General features: G+C 43.7%; 1 protein-coding gene across 1 annotated transcript in view; it reads right to left on the bottom strand.

The window, feature by feature from the left end:
- Window positions 1-16,176, bottom strand: part of AKAP6 (A-kinase anchoring protein 6) — a 412,130-nt gene that overhangs the window by 239,908 nt on the left and 156,046 nt on the right. The window contains exons 5-6 of the mRNA XM_073609738.1: window positions 14,950-15,072; window positions 6,965-7,061 (exon numbers count right to left, since the gene is read on the bottom strand). Coding sequence (XP_073465839.1) covers window positions 6,965-7,061; window positions 14,950-15,072 — 220 coding nt within the window. The remainder of the gene's footprint in view (window positions 1-6,964; window positions 7,062-14,949; window positions 15,073-16,176) is intronic.

Below are 16,176 nucleotides of genomic sequence, written 5' to 3'. Positions count from 1 at the left end.
AGTACACGGGACACTCTCTCACATCAACCTGCAGCACCCTTTATTCATCTTGATACCTCACAGACACGAATTGGGCTGCCGGTCTAGCACTTAGCTACTGTCACATTTTCTTTCTTACCTATTTTATGAAAGGACATCACCTTCAAACTACGCAGACACGGTTGCTAAACAGTTGCTTGCTGACAGTGCAGGCATTAGCAGGCCAACCATACATCACCTAATACAGAATGCAACATTCCTACTTAGGCAACAACCAGACGGCAGTTTCCCACCCCAGTACGCCCTGGGGCTCTGGTTCATAGGTTCGTGCTTGACACTGACCAGGCACCCGAGCTATCGGTTATTGGCCAGTCACCTCCTGGCTAATCTCGGTCGTCCAGCACTCTTCGAGTTTTCTAAATTTCCACTCTGCAGTGTTCGTCAGAACGCATCGTGTTCTTCACTATGCCTGTCGTTCCTTTTTCTGTTCTTCCTCCCCTTTGCTTCTTACTTATTCTTATGTACTCTGTCTCTCCTCCGCTGTTTCTCATTTTCTCATTTCATTTTTTCCTGCACACCTTGTCCCCTCCAGCATCAGGAAGGACATCCTGGAGTGAAAGGATGTTAACCTGGCCTACCTGCTCATCTTGGTCCACGATCTGGCTGAGAATAAGTCCTACGCCTGGGGGGGACTTGTCCGTGGTTCTGAAGGCAAAAGACCCCAGGCTCAATCGAAAACTGTCAATCACCGAGTTTGTGCTGGCCTTCGGCATGTTTAGGGACGTGTTGTGCTCGGCCAACCCCAGCAGGAGGGAGGAGATGGATTTGTACCTCCATGCCATGGTTGACTTAGGGTACAAATACGGAGGCTCTGGGTTTTATGACTATCACTGCTCGTTCGCAGCCAGAGCCACAGCCAAACTCGCCAAAACACCAAACAAGCCAAACTTGCTATAAGGATTTTCCCTCCTTCATTTCCGGTCTTCCTTTCCCATGCACAGGACCCCGATCAAACCATCAGGCTAGACCAGGCAGCTGGTGCAGATCTAGCAATGAAGGACAACTTACTTGAGAATTGGAACGGCATAATCATGTTCATCCTAGCAGCTTCAGCCTCCTCACCTCATATAGTAACAAATGTAGCATTGGCAGATGCCACGGCTGAGATTGTCAACAAAGGCAGGTCCAAGTCCCTGGCCATCATGTGCTTCCTACTCAGGCTGGTGCAGATATCCCTTCACTACAAATGTGCACTGTACTTACATAACTGGCAAGTGCAATCTCGCAGCAGACGCACTGTAAATTAAAAAATCGATAATAATTATAAAGCAGCTACCCACAGCCAGAATGAGCACTCATCAATGAGGGATACCAGTCACAAGAAAGGCTTGTAGCTGAACAGTCCCTAAATTGGAGTAAGACATGCTGAGGTGAGAAGTTTACTTTGCAACTATGAGGATATTTTTGAGACTCTTTCTTATTATGGAGTATTTGACAAATGTTTACATGTCTTTCTAGATTTCTTAGATGGGTACTGTATATACTCGAGTATAAGCCGACCCAAATATAACCCGAGGCACCTAATTTTACCACAAAAAACTGGGAAAACTTATTGACTCGAGTATAAGCCTAGGGTGAGAAATGCACAGCTACTGTAAATGGAAAAGAGGGTCAACAATGCCCATTTGCATGCCTCACTGTGCCCATTTGCATGCCTCACTGTGCCCATTTGCAGCCATAGGTCCCCCAAACGTCAAACCCAGTAGTTAAGGGTTCCTAGATGCCCCCTAGCTGCAGTCAAAATTTGGGGTCCCTGGTCCCGAAAGGACATTGCTGCAGATGGACACAGTTGACCGACTTTGGGGCCCCGTATCTCCGGGCCACTTGGTGCTAGGAACCACAAATTTGGTGTCCAAACCCAGTGGAACTAGCACTACAACATATCCAAAGCTGGGGTTCCTAGCCCCAAGTGGCACTTCTGCAGCAGAGAATGACATTTTCTGAACCGACTTTGGGGCCCCGTATCTCGGCCACTTGGTGCTAGGAACCCCAGCTGGATATGTTGTAGTGCTAGTTCCACTGGGTTTGCACACCAAATTTGGGGTTCCTAGCAAGAGATATGGGGCCCCAAAGTCGGTTTAGAAAATGTCATTTTTTACTGCAGAAAAATGCTTGACTACAGCATAAGCCGAGGAGGGCACTTTCAGCACAAAAAAATGTGCTGAAAAACTCGGCTTATACTCAAGTATATACAGTATGTTTGTACTATACATAGAGGACATGCTAATATCTTTTGTGGTTTTCCTGTCTTAATGAGCTCCCAGTATAGACATTACCATACCAATAGAGTAACAGGATTGTGGTGAGTACAGTTCATTTATGAGTTTTTATGGACTTGTGCTCTCTCCATCTTTATAATGATGTAATTTTATTCTGATGTACAATATATATTGCAGGCATTGCTGCCCTTTCATTAGATGATTTAAACCACAAAAATCACATCCCTCCCTATGGGAGATCTAACAATTTCTGGACTGGTTTTTGGATGCAGGCACTGGGGCCGGTTGGGACTCTCCCATTTGTGTTCACTCCAAGACTCATCTTGAGGTATGGAGTTTGGGCTTCTCTTGGGATGTCCATGTGTGTGTGTGGGGGGGGGGGGATGGTTTTGCTGTGGGGGATGGGATGTGTGTTTTTGGGGGGGTGTTTGGGTTTTGTGTTTTTTTTTTTTTTTTGGGTTTTGGGGGTGTCATGTGGGGTCATGCATGTGCAGTGTTATACCATGTTAACTTGTTGTATTGTAGTGTATTAATTTTGTGTTTTTCTTTTCATACATTGAAGGTGTGAAGTGCATACTTTGCTCTTTTATATTCATTAATTGAATACCCTCATCCTTTTCCTGATGAAGCCGTCACGGCGAAACATGTTGAAATTTCTGGACATGGGAATATTTTGTATGTGATTCCAGTTCTCTCATCGGTCAGGGTTAGGACATGTGTGTATACCCAGGACTATGATTGTAACTGCAGTCCTTACTTTTATCATGTCTTTTCTAAATAAATGATTTATATATTTTGTATATTATTATTTTGTGTCGCTCTGTATATGATGTACCTTTAAAGTCCCATTCTCTCAACCTCCTCGCTTTATTAGGAAATACTGATAAATATAGCGTTTTGCTTCAGATTCTAGTTATCTTTGTTATGGTTTTCATATTTTTCCACAACTCCTGTTACAGTCTGAGCCTGTGTGGGGTAACAGGATATTTTGTAAAAGATGTCTTTTTTTATATTCATCTTGACTGTAAACATAATATTTTAATGTAAACTGAATGCTTAGAATATTTGGACAATCTTGGACCTTTGTAAAGAATTTACGTGTTGTTTCCTTTTTGTTTGTTGGATAAATTTATATTTAACCCTTTCATGACTAAGCCTATTTTTGAAATTTGGTGTTTACAAGTTAAAATCCGTATTTTTTGCTAGAAAATTACTTAGAGTTCCCAAACATTATATAAATTTTTTTAGCAGAGAATCTAGAGAATAAAATGGAGATTGTTGCAATAGTTTATATCACACGGTATTTGTGCAGCGGTGTTTTAAACGCACATTTTTGGAAAAGGGACACTTTCATGAATTTTAAAAAATCCAAACAGTAAAGTTACCCCAATTTTTTTGTATAATGTGAAAGATGATGTTACGCCAAGTAAATAGATACCAAACATGTCACCCTTTATAATTGCACGCACTCGTGGAATGGCGACAAACTACGGTACCTATGAATTTCCATAGGCGACGCTTTAAATTTTTTTTTACGGTTACCAGGTTAGAGTTACAGAGGAGGTCTAGGGCTAGAATTATTGCTCTCGCTCTGACGATCGCGGCGATACCTCACATGTGTGATTTGAACACCGTTTACATATGTGGGCGCGACTTCCGAATGCGTTTTCTTCGTTGCGCGAGCTCGCGGGGACGGGGGCACTTTAAAAAAATTTTTTATTTTTTTTTATTCATTTTATTTATTTTTTTACTTTATAAATTGTGTTTAAAAAAAAATTTTTTTTTTTTTACTTTTATTGCTGTCACAAGGAATGTAAACATCCCTTGTGACAGTAATAGGTCGTGACAGGTACTCTTTATGGAGGGATCGGGGGTCCTAAAAGATCCCTCCTTTGCACTTCAAAGTATTCAGATCGCGATTCTGAATACTGTATTTTTTTTTAACTTCGGCACCATTGACAGCCGAGTGAACAGGAAGTGACGTCATGACGTCGCTTCCGCGTTTACAATGAGAAGGCTGGAAAGAAGCCGCCCACAGCTTCATTTCAGCCCGCCCCCAGCCGCCGAAGGCACACGATTGGACACCGGGCCTCCCGATCGCACGGGAGGCCCGGTAAGAGCGGCGGGAGGCGGCGGGAGGGGGGGGGTGTCCCCTCCCGCTCCTCCGGTATAACAGCCGATCGGCTTTTAGCCGCATCGGTTGTTATACTCCGGTAGCCGATCGCCCGCTGTGAACAACGGTACCGGGATGATGCCTGCAGCTGCGGGCATCATCCCGGTGTAACCCCGGAAAGCCGAGTACGCATATCTGCGTACGGTCGGCGGGAAGGGGTTAATAAAAATTATTGGGAAAAAAAAAATACGAAACGGAATTCTAAAAGCTTTGCCCAAAGAACTGGTCAACCGTATTGAATGTGGTCTCCCTGCAGCTGATTTTTACCCATTACTGACTTACCATGCCTTGTTCTGCACTGTGTCTCTGTATGAAGGCAACCATATTAGTAGAGGCAGGGTCGTGTCAAATCCTCCAGTATTTAAAACAGTGAGCAGCATAATAGTGACATCACCAAATCTCACTCCAAATCTGTTGAGACTAGCAGTCACATAGCAGTGACTTATGTGTACACACGATCGGACTTTCCGCCAACAAAACCATGGAGTTGGATGTTGGCTCAAACTTGTCTTGCATACACACAGTTACACAAATGTTGGCCATCAATTACGAACGTGGGAATGTGGTGACATACAAGACGTACGACAAGCCGAGAAAAAGGAAGTTCAATAGCCAGTGTGGCTCCTTCTGCTTGAGTCCGAGCATGCGTGAACTTTTATGCGTTGGACTTGTGTACACACGATCGGAAATTCCGACAACAAAGTTTTGTTGCCGGAAAATTTGAGAACCTGCTATCAAACATTTGTTGCCGGAAAGTCCAACAGCAAATGTTTGATGGCGCATACACACGGTCAGACTTTCCGACAACAAGCTCACCTCCAACATTTCCCATCGGAAAATCTGACCGTGTGTAAGCGGCATTATATTCACACTGCAGATATACAGCTGTGAAGGCTGTAGGTACAGGAGTGCCTTGGCATGTTCACATACCAGGACGTGCACTACTATTTTTCAGAAGGAATTTGTTGCCTATACCACAGCAGATCTTAATTTTTTGAATTAAAGCGGAGTTCCACTCATTCTCTCTGCTGCGCTGGCATTACAAGTGTGGGCACCCGGCTGTGACAGCTTGCGGCTTCATAGCCGGGTGCTCACTGCGCATGCGTGAGTCACGCAACGCCTCCCTATTGGTCGGGCAAGTTTCTGGGACATGTTACATAGTTACATAGTTAGTCAGGCTGAAAAAAAACACAAGTTCATCTAGTTCAACCAAAAAAATAAAAATAAAATCATACAATCCCATATATATAATCCTTCACCCACAGTTCACCCACTTCCGGGATCAGCGTGGTGTGGTGGTGAGCGTCACCACCACACCACGCTGATCCCGGAAGTGGACGGGTAGCAGCTGAGAGCCGGCCGACGCATATTGATTTTATATACGATCTTATACCTGCACACACTGTAAGTGCATTTCTAATAATTTTTTAATAAACGTGTTTTACTGTATTACGCTATGGAGCATTTCCTTTTCATGTCTATCTGTGGATTGGGAGCGGTAACTCATTAAGTTGATTTCCTGGAGTGGTGACCTGTGAATTACATCCCAGCAGAGACCCAGTGGCTGGGGGACACAGCCATCTGCGTGCATGATCTCTGTGACAGGAGATCTATGGATTTGGTAAGGGGCTGATTTATTTGAGGTGGAGGATCTCCCTGTAACATCACTCTCCCTAGGGAGACCATCTTTGCATGCCTCACACCACTTGAAGAAAGGTGTTCTTTTCTCCCTTTACCAGCAGATTTTCTGTACCCATAAGGACTCCTTTTTTTCTGATTATATGGACTCATTATAATCTTTCTGGATATTGAATCCTTAGTCACCATCATTTATTACATCATTTTATTTGTGAGATTCTAGTTTCCCAGCTATTTTTATCTCTCATTCATTTGTTTATTGTTTTTGCATGTTTTTTTCAGCGTTGGTTGTAATCATTATGATCACGTTCATGTATTAGCAGCGCAGCTCATTGTTTTGTATAGTTATTGACGTGGGGGTTGTCTCACATTTCAGGCTGCACTTTAGTTTTTTCTTTTTTAGTTTTTCACTTAACACATTTCTTGATTTTTATGAATTAAGGGATAGCGCAGTATTTTTCTTTTTGTTTTTACAGAGGACAACTTCCGCTTGAGCCACCTAAGTGGCTCGAGCGGAAGTGGGAGCAGGTACCTGTTAAAACTAGGTACCTGTTCCCCCCCCCCCCCAAAAAAAATAACATGCCAAATGTGGCATATTTGTGGGAGGGGAGTGCCTAACAGGGCAGATGCATCATACACTCTTCCCAACTTGTCCAATTAGCTTTAACTTTATGTTTATAGGCATGGTTGAACAATCATGAGCAGTGAATAATTGTAACTTTCAAATCCTGTATAATTGTTCTTTATATTACCTATTTCTTTTCATATAAAAGCACATTCGTGTGTGTATGTATATAAGGCACAGGACAGACTAAATAACCTACAATCCACTATGCAATCATGTTTCTTTTCAAACCTAGATAGGGCATGTTTTCCTTTTTCTTTTCCTCATTACCTGCTCTGTGAGATACCAGCACCTCCATCAGTCTTTGACCTTCTTCCAGAACCGCATCTTTTAGCGCACAGTGACTGTCCACACTCTGCTTGAAGTTCTGCAAAAGACCAAGGATGAGTCAGGATGATAAACACATCTTTCAGTTATCACCTTATTTTTGTAATATTTAGGGGAATGATCCTTCTTCAGAAAACACAATTATGCAAATCTGCTGAGCAAACGTATTTCTGTTGATCTCTAGTACACTGTAGAAGACTATAGTAGAATAATTCCAGAGCAGGACTCACACATACTAGACTTGTGATGACATGATACTAGGTTTCTAAAAGTGTTCTTCAACCAAAAAAACCAAAAAAAAACAAATTTAAAATATTGGAGCTTACCAATCCTAATGCCGCGTACACACGAGCGGACTTTCTATCCTACTTGGTCCGGCACACTTTCCGACGGACTTTGTCCGCCAGGTGCGCCGGACTTTAAAACGAACGGACTTGCCCACACACGCCGGGATTTTCCGGCGGGCTAAGTCCGCCCGTCTTTCCGACGGACTTTCAGAATGAACGGACTTGCCCACACACGGACAAGTCCGTTCATTTTGAACGTGACTCAGGTGCGACGGGACTAGAAAAGGATGTCAATCTTGCCGCTTTTATCGGCTAGATTGACACCTTGCGAGCCCCGTCGCGGGGCATACCAGGCCCTTAGGTCTGGTATGGATTATAAAGGGGAACCCCGCTACGCCGAAAAAACGGCGTGGGGTCCCCCTAAAATCCATACCAGACCCCGATCCGAGCACGCAGCCTGGCCGGTCAGGAAAGGGGGTGGGGACGAGCGAGCGCCCCCCCCCCTCCTGAACCGTACCAGGCCGCATGCCCTCAACATGGGGGGTGGGTGCTTTGGGGGAGGGGGGCGCCCTGCGCCCCCCCCCCCAAAGCACCTTGTCCCCATGTTGATGAGGACAAGGGCCTCTTCCCGACAACCCTGGCCGTTGGTTGTCGGGGTCTGCGGGCGGGGGCTTATCGGAATCTGGGAGCCCCCTTTAATAAGGGGGCCCCCAGATCCCGGCCCCCCACCCTATGTAAATGAGTATGGGGTACATGGTACCCCTACCCATTTACCTAGGAAAAAAGTGTAAGTAATAAAACACACTACACAGGTTTTTAAAATATTTTATTAAACAGCTCCGGGGGGGGATCTTCCTCCGGCTTCGGGGGTCTTCTTCCGGCTTCGGGGGTCCCTCCGCTTCATCTTCTCCCGGCGTCCGGTTGGTTCTTCTCCGCTCTCCGGCCTCTTCTCCCGGTGTCGCAGGTCTTCGGCCGGCCCCTCTGCTCTCTTCATGTAGCTCTATTGCGAGCGGAGGTCCGGACTTCTGGGCTTCTTGGCTTCTTGGCTTGGCTTCTCTTCTCTTCCCCCAGATGTTGACACGACGCTCTCTCCGGCTGGACTGGTTTCTGAGGGCTGCGTTGTGACTTATATAGGCGGAGACCCCGCCCCCATATGATGTCACAGTCCCTGGGCATGCTGGGACTGTGACGTTTTAGGGGGCGTGGTCGGGGGGCGTGGTCGACCACGCCCCCTAAAACGTCACAGTCCCAGCATGCCCAGGGACTGTGACATCATATGGGGGCGGGGTCTCCGCCTATATAAGTCACAACGCAGCCCTCAGAAACCAGTCCAGCCGGAGAGAGCGTCGTGTCAACATCTGGGGGAAGAGAAGAGAAGCCAAGCCATGAAGCCAAGAAGCCAAGAAGCCAAGAAGTCCGGACCTCCGCTCGCAATAGAGCTACATGAAGAGAGCGGAGGGGCCGGCCGAAGACCTGCGACACCGGGAGAAGAGGCCGGAGAGCGGAGAAGAACCAACCGGACGCCGGGAGAAGATGAAGCGGAGGGACCCCCGAAGCCGGAAGAAGACCCCCGAAGCCGGAGGAAGATCCCCCCCCCGGAGCTGTTTAATAAAATATTTTAAAAACCTGTGTAGTGTGTTTTATTACTTACACTTTTTTCCTAGGTAAATGGGTAGGGGTACCATGTACCCCATACTCATTTACATAGGGTGGGGGGCCGGGATCTGGGGGCCCCCTTATTAAAGGGGGCTCCCAGATTCCGATAAGCCCCCGCCCGCAGACCCCGACAACCAACGGCCAGGGTTGTCGGGAAGAGGCCCTTGTCCTCATCAACATGGGGACAAGGTGCTTTGGGGGGGGGGGGCGCAGGGCGCCCCCCTCCCCCAAAGCACCCACCCCCCATGTTGAGGGCATGCGGCCTGGTACGGTTCAGGAGGGGGGGGGGCGCTCGCTCGTCCCCACCCCCTTTCCTGACCGGCCAGGCTGCGTGCTCGGATCGGGGTCTGGTATGGATTTTAGGGGGACCCCACGCCGTTTTTTCGGCGTAGCGGGGTTCCCCTTTATAATCCATACCAGACCTAAGGGCCTGGTATGCTCCGCGCTCGCCGCAATAGGAAGATTTGTTTTTCCTATTGCAGCGAGCGCGAGATGCAATACCATCCCCTCGTGTCGTATTTGGTCTGTCGGACCAGCCTACACACGAGCGGGCTTTCCGTCGGACCAGCACACACACGAGCGGACTTTCCGCCCGAAACTGAGTCCGACGGAAAGATTTCAAACATGTTTGAAATCTAGGTCCGGCGGGCTTTTGGGAAGAAGTCCGCCGGAAAAGTCCGCCGCCGCCCACACACGGGCGGATTGTCCGGCACACTCTGGTCCGCCGGACCAAGTATGCCGGAAAGTCCGACCGTGTGTACGCGGCATAAGATGTGGCGGCTGCTTTAGACATCTAGTTTAAGGCTTTTTTTCTTTATTTTTACCTGGTGATCTGTCCAGTAACACACTTTCTGTCTTTCTCCATCTATGGAGGAGCAACAGAGACACCCTTGAACAGCAGCACAGTCTGGAGAGGGTACTATCAGACGGACTAGTAGATTTAGATGGACTTTACATAATTGACTAAACAACTAAAGCCTAACTTCAGCTAACACTTTTTAAGCCGTTACAGAAACATTTTTGTTTTGTTTTGTTTTCTTTTTTTTTATATTTTTTTAAATTTAATTTCACACATAAAAAGAGGTACAGAAAACAGAGTTTGCATTTTAATATGTATATGTAAACATATAAACATAAACAATAAACAATGGTATATTTCAATAAGTAGTGGAGGAACTGTTTTTGGGTACTGTACTACAGGGAGGAAATTCATTATTTGTTCAGCCAATTTAGCAGGTATTTTTTCTTTTTATGTGGTGAGGGCAGAGGGTCGACCCTAGAGATACACTGAAGAGAAGTGCTATAGATAGATGGGAATAAATCACAGCACAAAATTTAATAGATGAAGAGAAGAAGAGAGGAAGGTCAGGGGGCTAAGATGATTGACCTCTAGAAGAAGCTCAGCTCTCTGACAGTAATGCCACGTACACACAATCGGAAATTCGGCCAGCAAAAGACCGATGAGAGCTTTTGGTCGGAAAATGCGACCGTGTGCATGCTCCATCGGACTTTTGCTAGCGGAATTCCCGCCAGCAAAAGATTGAGAGCAGGTTCTCAATTTTTCGGTCGGAAAAAGTTCCTATCGAAAAATGCGATAGTCTGTACAAATTCCGACGCGCAAAATTCCTACACATGCTCGGAAACATTGAACTTCATTTTCTTGGCTCGTCGTAGTGTTGTATGTCACCACGTTCTTGACGGTCGAAAGTTCAGAGAACTTTTGTGTGACCGTGTGTAAGCAAGGCAAGCTTGAGCGGAATTCCGTCAGAAAAACCATCCAAGTTTTTTCTGACAGAAAATCCGCTCGTGTGTACGCGGCATTAGTCTTTGTAATCTTCAGAAAAGGTAAATTTGTTCCAGTAGTACCAACCAAGTGTTTATCTGATGTATGTTTTAGAGAGGCTTTTAGATCCTCCATCCTGGGAATCTTGTTGACTTTGGCAGACACAGGTTCACTGGAAGGTGGGGCATTTTTTTTTCCAGCAAAGTGGGATACTAATGTGTGTTGCATTTTTTAAAAGAATAAGAGTTTTTAAAAGGTACATGGGAATAGGATTCAGGTGTAAAAGGAGTGCTGACAGGTTGTCTCTCAGGCCAACATCAGTTGTTGTGTATAAAATGAATGACATTGTTGGGATGGTGGAGGTATATAGAGAGCTTCTGTATGAATGGAACCTCTGGATATCCTGGTTCTCTGGGACACCATCCAAAGGGACTAAGAACAACTGGAGGATGCACAGAGGGCACTTGAGCAGCACTCAAAGATGTTTTACACTACCTTTCTGTGTTTTTAACTGCTTTCGCTTAATAAATACTGGTGGTACTGCACTTAGAAGCCCCTCTATTTCTATTTCTATTTACATTGTTGGGATAAAGGTTTTAACTAAACCAATAAAAGCTGATCATTGTAAGTGCTCCAATTAGTGTTTAATGGTTTGTCAACCCCATAACTGACACATGGTGTCACTAATCTCAGCCTTGTCCAAGCTCACCATTTAGGTTGCCTCTTCTAACTGGGCCAAAATGATGCAGGCGTCCTGGATGATGAGCCACTAGTGGAGTGAAAAATCTATAGCTCTCCAGAGCCTGTCCTTGTGCCACAAACACACAGATGGAGTTGTAGGAGGAATAGGAGATGGAGAAGCTGAAGGTGGATGAGGGGTGAGAGGTCACATTAGTAATGCTTGCCACCTACTACCTCAATGCAGCAGCACCTCTACCTCTCCTTTCAGGCTTGCATGTCATTTTTTTTGGATGGTCCTACGGCTGTAGGATTGCACACTTCTTTTTATACTGCCTGCCCTTTTCTTATGGCTGTGTGATTTTCCCACCTTTTCTTGCAAGCAAAAACCCGCCTTGTTCTATTTCTTGCCTCTTCAAGTGCTTGCATGCTGTATTGATTCTAAATCATTTCTAACAAATACATACCCAAAGTTGAATATTGTTCAAATAATGGGGGATACAGGGATGTGTAGATGTGGTTTTGAAGTGTTTTGTGCACTCTGTTTTAACATTTTAGTAATATTTTATGGTAATGCAGTGTAGCACTGCAAAAAAGAATCTTACAAATTATAATATTGAACTGTTTTGCAACTGGTCAATTAGTACGATGTTGGGGGCTTTACCCTTATTTTTTAAAGAGTAAACTTTCCTATAGCCTTTGGATCTGTTGTTACTGCTTAACAAAAAACCTTAAAGCTGATTGGTTTCTATGCATAGCTGCACCAGCTTTTACACTCTCCAGTTTTAGTAAATCAACTCCTTTGTCTGCCCAGCTTGGTCTGTTAAAGAAAGATGAAAAAAACAGACGTATTGGCTGGATCAACAGGTAAAAATAAAGTGAAAAGGGCTTGAAAAAGGAAGAAAACAAATCCAGCCACCACATTTATGGATTAGTAAGCTGCAAGAAATGTAATTCTAGCTTTTGGGTTTAGACGCACTTAAGAAATCCTATGTGTTAAAATGTCTTCTGTGTTTTTTGGAAATACTAAAGTGAAAGTGAGATGCACTTACATTTATAATTTTGTCAAAGTGCTAAATTAGTCATTATTTAACCTCAAATGTCTTACATAAATGAATGGGAATATGTTCATTATAATACTTATGTCTTTGTGATACTGGTGAATGTGTGCATGGGATATGCAAATTAATCCTATTGAAAACTCCATCCATGTGTAGAAATCTCGTTCTTTGGCAAAAGAAAAACAATGTGCACCCACCCGTATATCAGGCAATGCATCCATAAATGTGCCCTCTCTAGCCCAAGAATCTAATTTAAATAACAAAATTGTACTTTTGCATATGAAAAACTAGGTGCTGTGAGGGTCATTGCTAGACCCAGCAAAGAACCTCATAAAACAAGCTACTCTATGAGTAGACACATGACTGCAACCCCCTTCCCCAAACATAACCATTTTCATATGTAAAATTTGAGTGAAGCATAAAAAAAGAAAGCATTTGAACAACACTGGGAGCAAATGCTTTTTTATATCATGGTGACACATACTGTAAGCTAAACTCGAGGTACATGTAAAAAGTGACAATTCACTCAATTATGTATTAATGAAAACATTAATATTTGACTCTGCAAAGCAGCATAAGACTGGGAAAAAGTGGAGAGCACTTGGACAATCAGGTATCCTGTATGAATATGCACAGACGGGGGAAGAAAAGACAGAGATGACCTCATCAGCCTGCAGATCCTTTTCCGTCCGATCAGGGCTATACTCTTTTTGTCTATAGTATAATAAATGAAAATTACTAAAACTGGAGCAGCCAGAATCTGGAGCAACTGTGCATGACAACCAATCAGCTTGAAGCTTTCATTTTCAAAGCATACCTAAGTAAGCTAACTGGTTATTATGGACAGCTGCTCCAGTTTCTGTCTGCTTTCGTTTTCGTAAATGTCCCCCAGTGTATTTTCATAATGGAAGCCAAATACATAAAACAGTGGCAATGTAGCTATAAAACTGTCATGCAGGATTTTGTTAAAAAATAATTGTAAACAAAAAAATCATTACATCAAATTTTGTGATTGTTAAAAAACCATGGTATTATGAGTATACATATTGGAGGATGTAGAACAGAAATGCTTTATCATAAAACTGTATGAATACCATTTATACAATTAGTACCAACTGATGGTATTCCAGTTTGGTGACAGGTGCCTGTGATAATGTTTTGTTCCCTTCCATTACAGAAGATACAGCAAAGGGTTGAATGTGTGTTCTAGATATCTTCATCCACCTAAGTGGCAAACAACATTCATCCAGCACCCATCATGTGGGCCTGGTAGTAAAGGAAGATGCACCGAAGGACCAAGTATAACGGGAGGACTGAACACCAATGTAGACTGCACCTAAACTAGGTGGACTTCACTGGCAAAATGCTGATATTTTGCAGCTACACAGTATGCCTTGAAAAGTCAATGTTATACCAATTCAAGGAAACCTAGATTTACCTGCAATCTACGTTGGTGTGCTGGCTTCCCTCTATACTGTCTATATCCATCTGACACTGCATGGTGGGTGGGAGCCTAGGCTGCACCAAAAGAAATAGATGATTTGTTCTTATTCTTTTGTTTTTTTTGGTATTTTTAAACCGTAACAATGGGGGCAAAAGGCCACCACAAGCACAGAGATCTCTAAATCCATCTAAATACTACAACAGTGGTCATGGTCATGTGCCCTTCAGCCTTCCAGGTCTAGATGCACTGGCCACCCATACCACTATAAATGGTGCATTGCAGCAAAGTGGACCTGCAGGGATTCAAACCTGGCCAATTTAATGAATTAAAGGAACTAACAAATTGAGCAAGAAACACTAGAAAAAATAGGATTCCACCTCAAAAATACATTATCTCTGGAACTAAAATGGTGATTACGGGGAATTAATTTAGATGCCACAAGAAACCTATTTATCCCCAGAATACAAAGTGGTTCTTGCTGTACTGTTGGTGAAACTCTGGAATCCTATGACATGGCAGGTAACGACAGAAAACACCATGGATGAATTTAAAATTGGATTGCATACATTTCTTGCAAGAGCTCACATCCTCAGCCGCACTCATCAGTGCAGTTATTGATTTGGGCTATAGATGTTGGGGTCAGGAAGGAATAGTTCTCACCCACTGTGAAGATAAATTGGCAGCTTTCTCATTTGGGGTTTTGTTTTATCATCTTCTTCTGGATCAAATGTACTAGAGCAGCATTAAAATTTAAAAGGAATATTTTGATTAGATTTGTCTATGTTGAAAGGGTGTGCAAATATTGTAAATATGCAAAAGAATGATAGCTTGTAATATGTGCTCACTCTATGAAGAGTTTATATGAAAATTTCTATACATATAGTTTATAGTAAAACTGTCTTATATGTCTTTAAATATGTCAGTTAAAACCATAATGTGATTATTTTCACAAGAGAAAGACAAGTTTCCGAGGCGTGTGGCTACAATGACCAGAGACTTGTAAGGTTTCCATATCTTACCAGGTGTGTATGGAGGTAAAGCTGGAGGGCCTCTGTTTCAGGCTGAGGAGGGGTCCAGTTCTCTGTAGCTTCCATTGCATCTTGTAACCAGCGGATGAATCTGTCAAGCTTGGACACAAAGCCCTAGGAGGAAAATGAAAGTCAGTTGTAGATACAACAATAGCACCATCTGCTGTTCTTTTATGGTGATAACAATGGATATAAAAATACATTTGACGAGGCAGCACAAAGAGCCCTGGTCATAAAGTATCCATTGTAAAGGAACATATTTGAGCTTGAAATAGTTTGGAGGGGTCGGTCAGTGAAATACTTTCTGAATAGTGGTTATGGGATACATTATAGGATATAGACATCACTTATTATTTCCCATTTGCCAGTTTTAAAATATAACTAAAGGCAACCATTTTTTTTTTAGGATAGAGTAAGGGAGGGTTATACCTCCTTTTTTTGCCATCTGTGTCCCATTGGGGAGATTTCCCTATAGATCTCGTCTTATAGCCAAAACAAGAAGTGAGAAGAAATCCCTCTAAAGTGAGGGAATCCCCCCGTTGTCACCAGGGTCACCAGAACAAGTGTCCCTTTTGGAAGATATCCCTTCTCTTCCGGTTCCTAACCCATATTGTAGGATTGTCTTTTACTTACCCTTTCCTAATAATATGGAGGACAAATAAGGAGGATGAATCGCACTAGTGGGGACATAGACAGCGATAAAAACCTGACAGATGTTCTAATCCCTCTCCACACTATTGAAAAATAAAAAAAATAAAAAATTTGCCTTAAGGTGGTTGTAAACCCTTACATAAAGCCAGTGAAGTGACTGACCTCAGATGATGTACAGAGATGAAACAAATCCTACTACATAAGTTGTATCCATCTATTTGCAGTCTTCCCTTCTCTACAGCCATTAGAAGTGCTGAATTTAAATCTTGTCTGAGAGTTCAGAAAAAAGTGGATGGGGAACTGAAGTTACACTCTACCGGGCTCAGTGAGGAGAGTTGTAAAAGCTGATTGGAGGGAAGAGACACACTCCCCTTCACAGTCCTCACAGGAACAAAGCTGAGGCTGTCAATCAGCTGGAATTCCCTCTCCTGTCGCCTTTATTTCTCTTGGTGTCAGGAAAACTTGTCAGAAGTGATTCATGCTGGTAGCAGAGGAATGAAGCAGCAGACAGAGATGAAACTCAGTGCTCTTAATTGAGACAAATACACACTTGGATATGCTTTGTTC

The sequence above is a fragment of the Aquarana catesbeiana genome, linkage group LG13 (assembly GCF_042186555.1).
Source record: "Aquarana catesbeiana isolate 2022-GZ linkage group LG13, ASM4218655v1, whole genome shotgun sequence".
NCBI classification, from domain to species: domain Eukaryota; kingdom Metazoa; phylum Chordata; class Amphibia; order Anura; family Ranidae; genus Aquarana; species Aquarana catesbeiana.
This window is presented reverse-complemented; position numbering and strand designations above follow the sequence as displayed.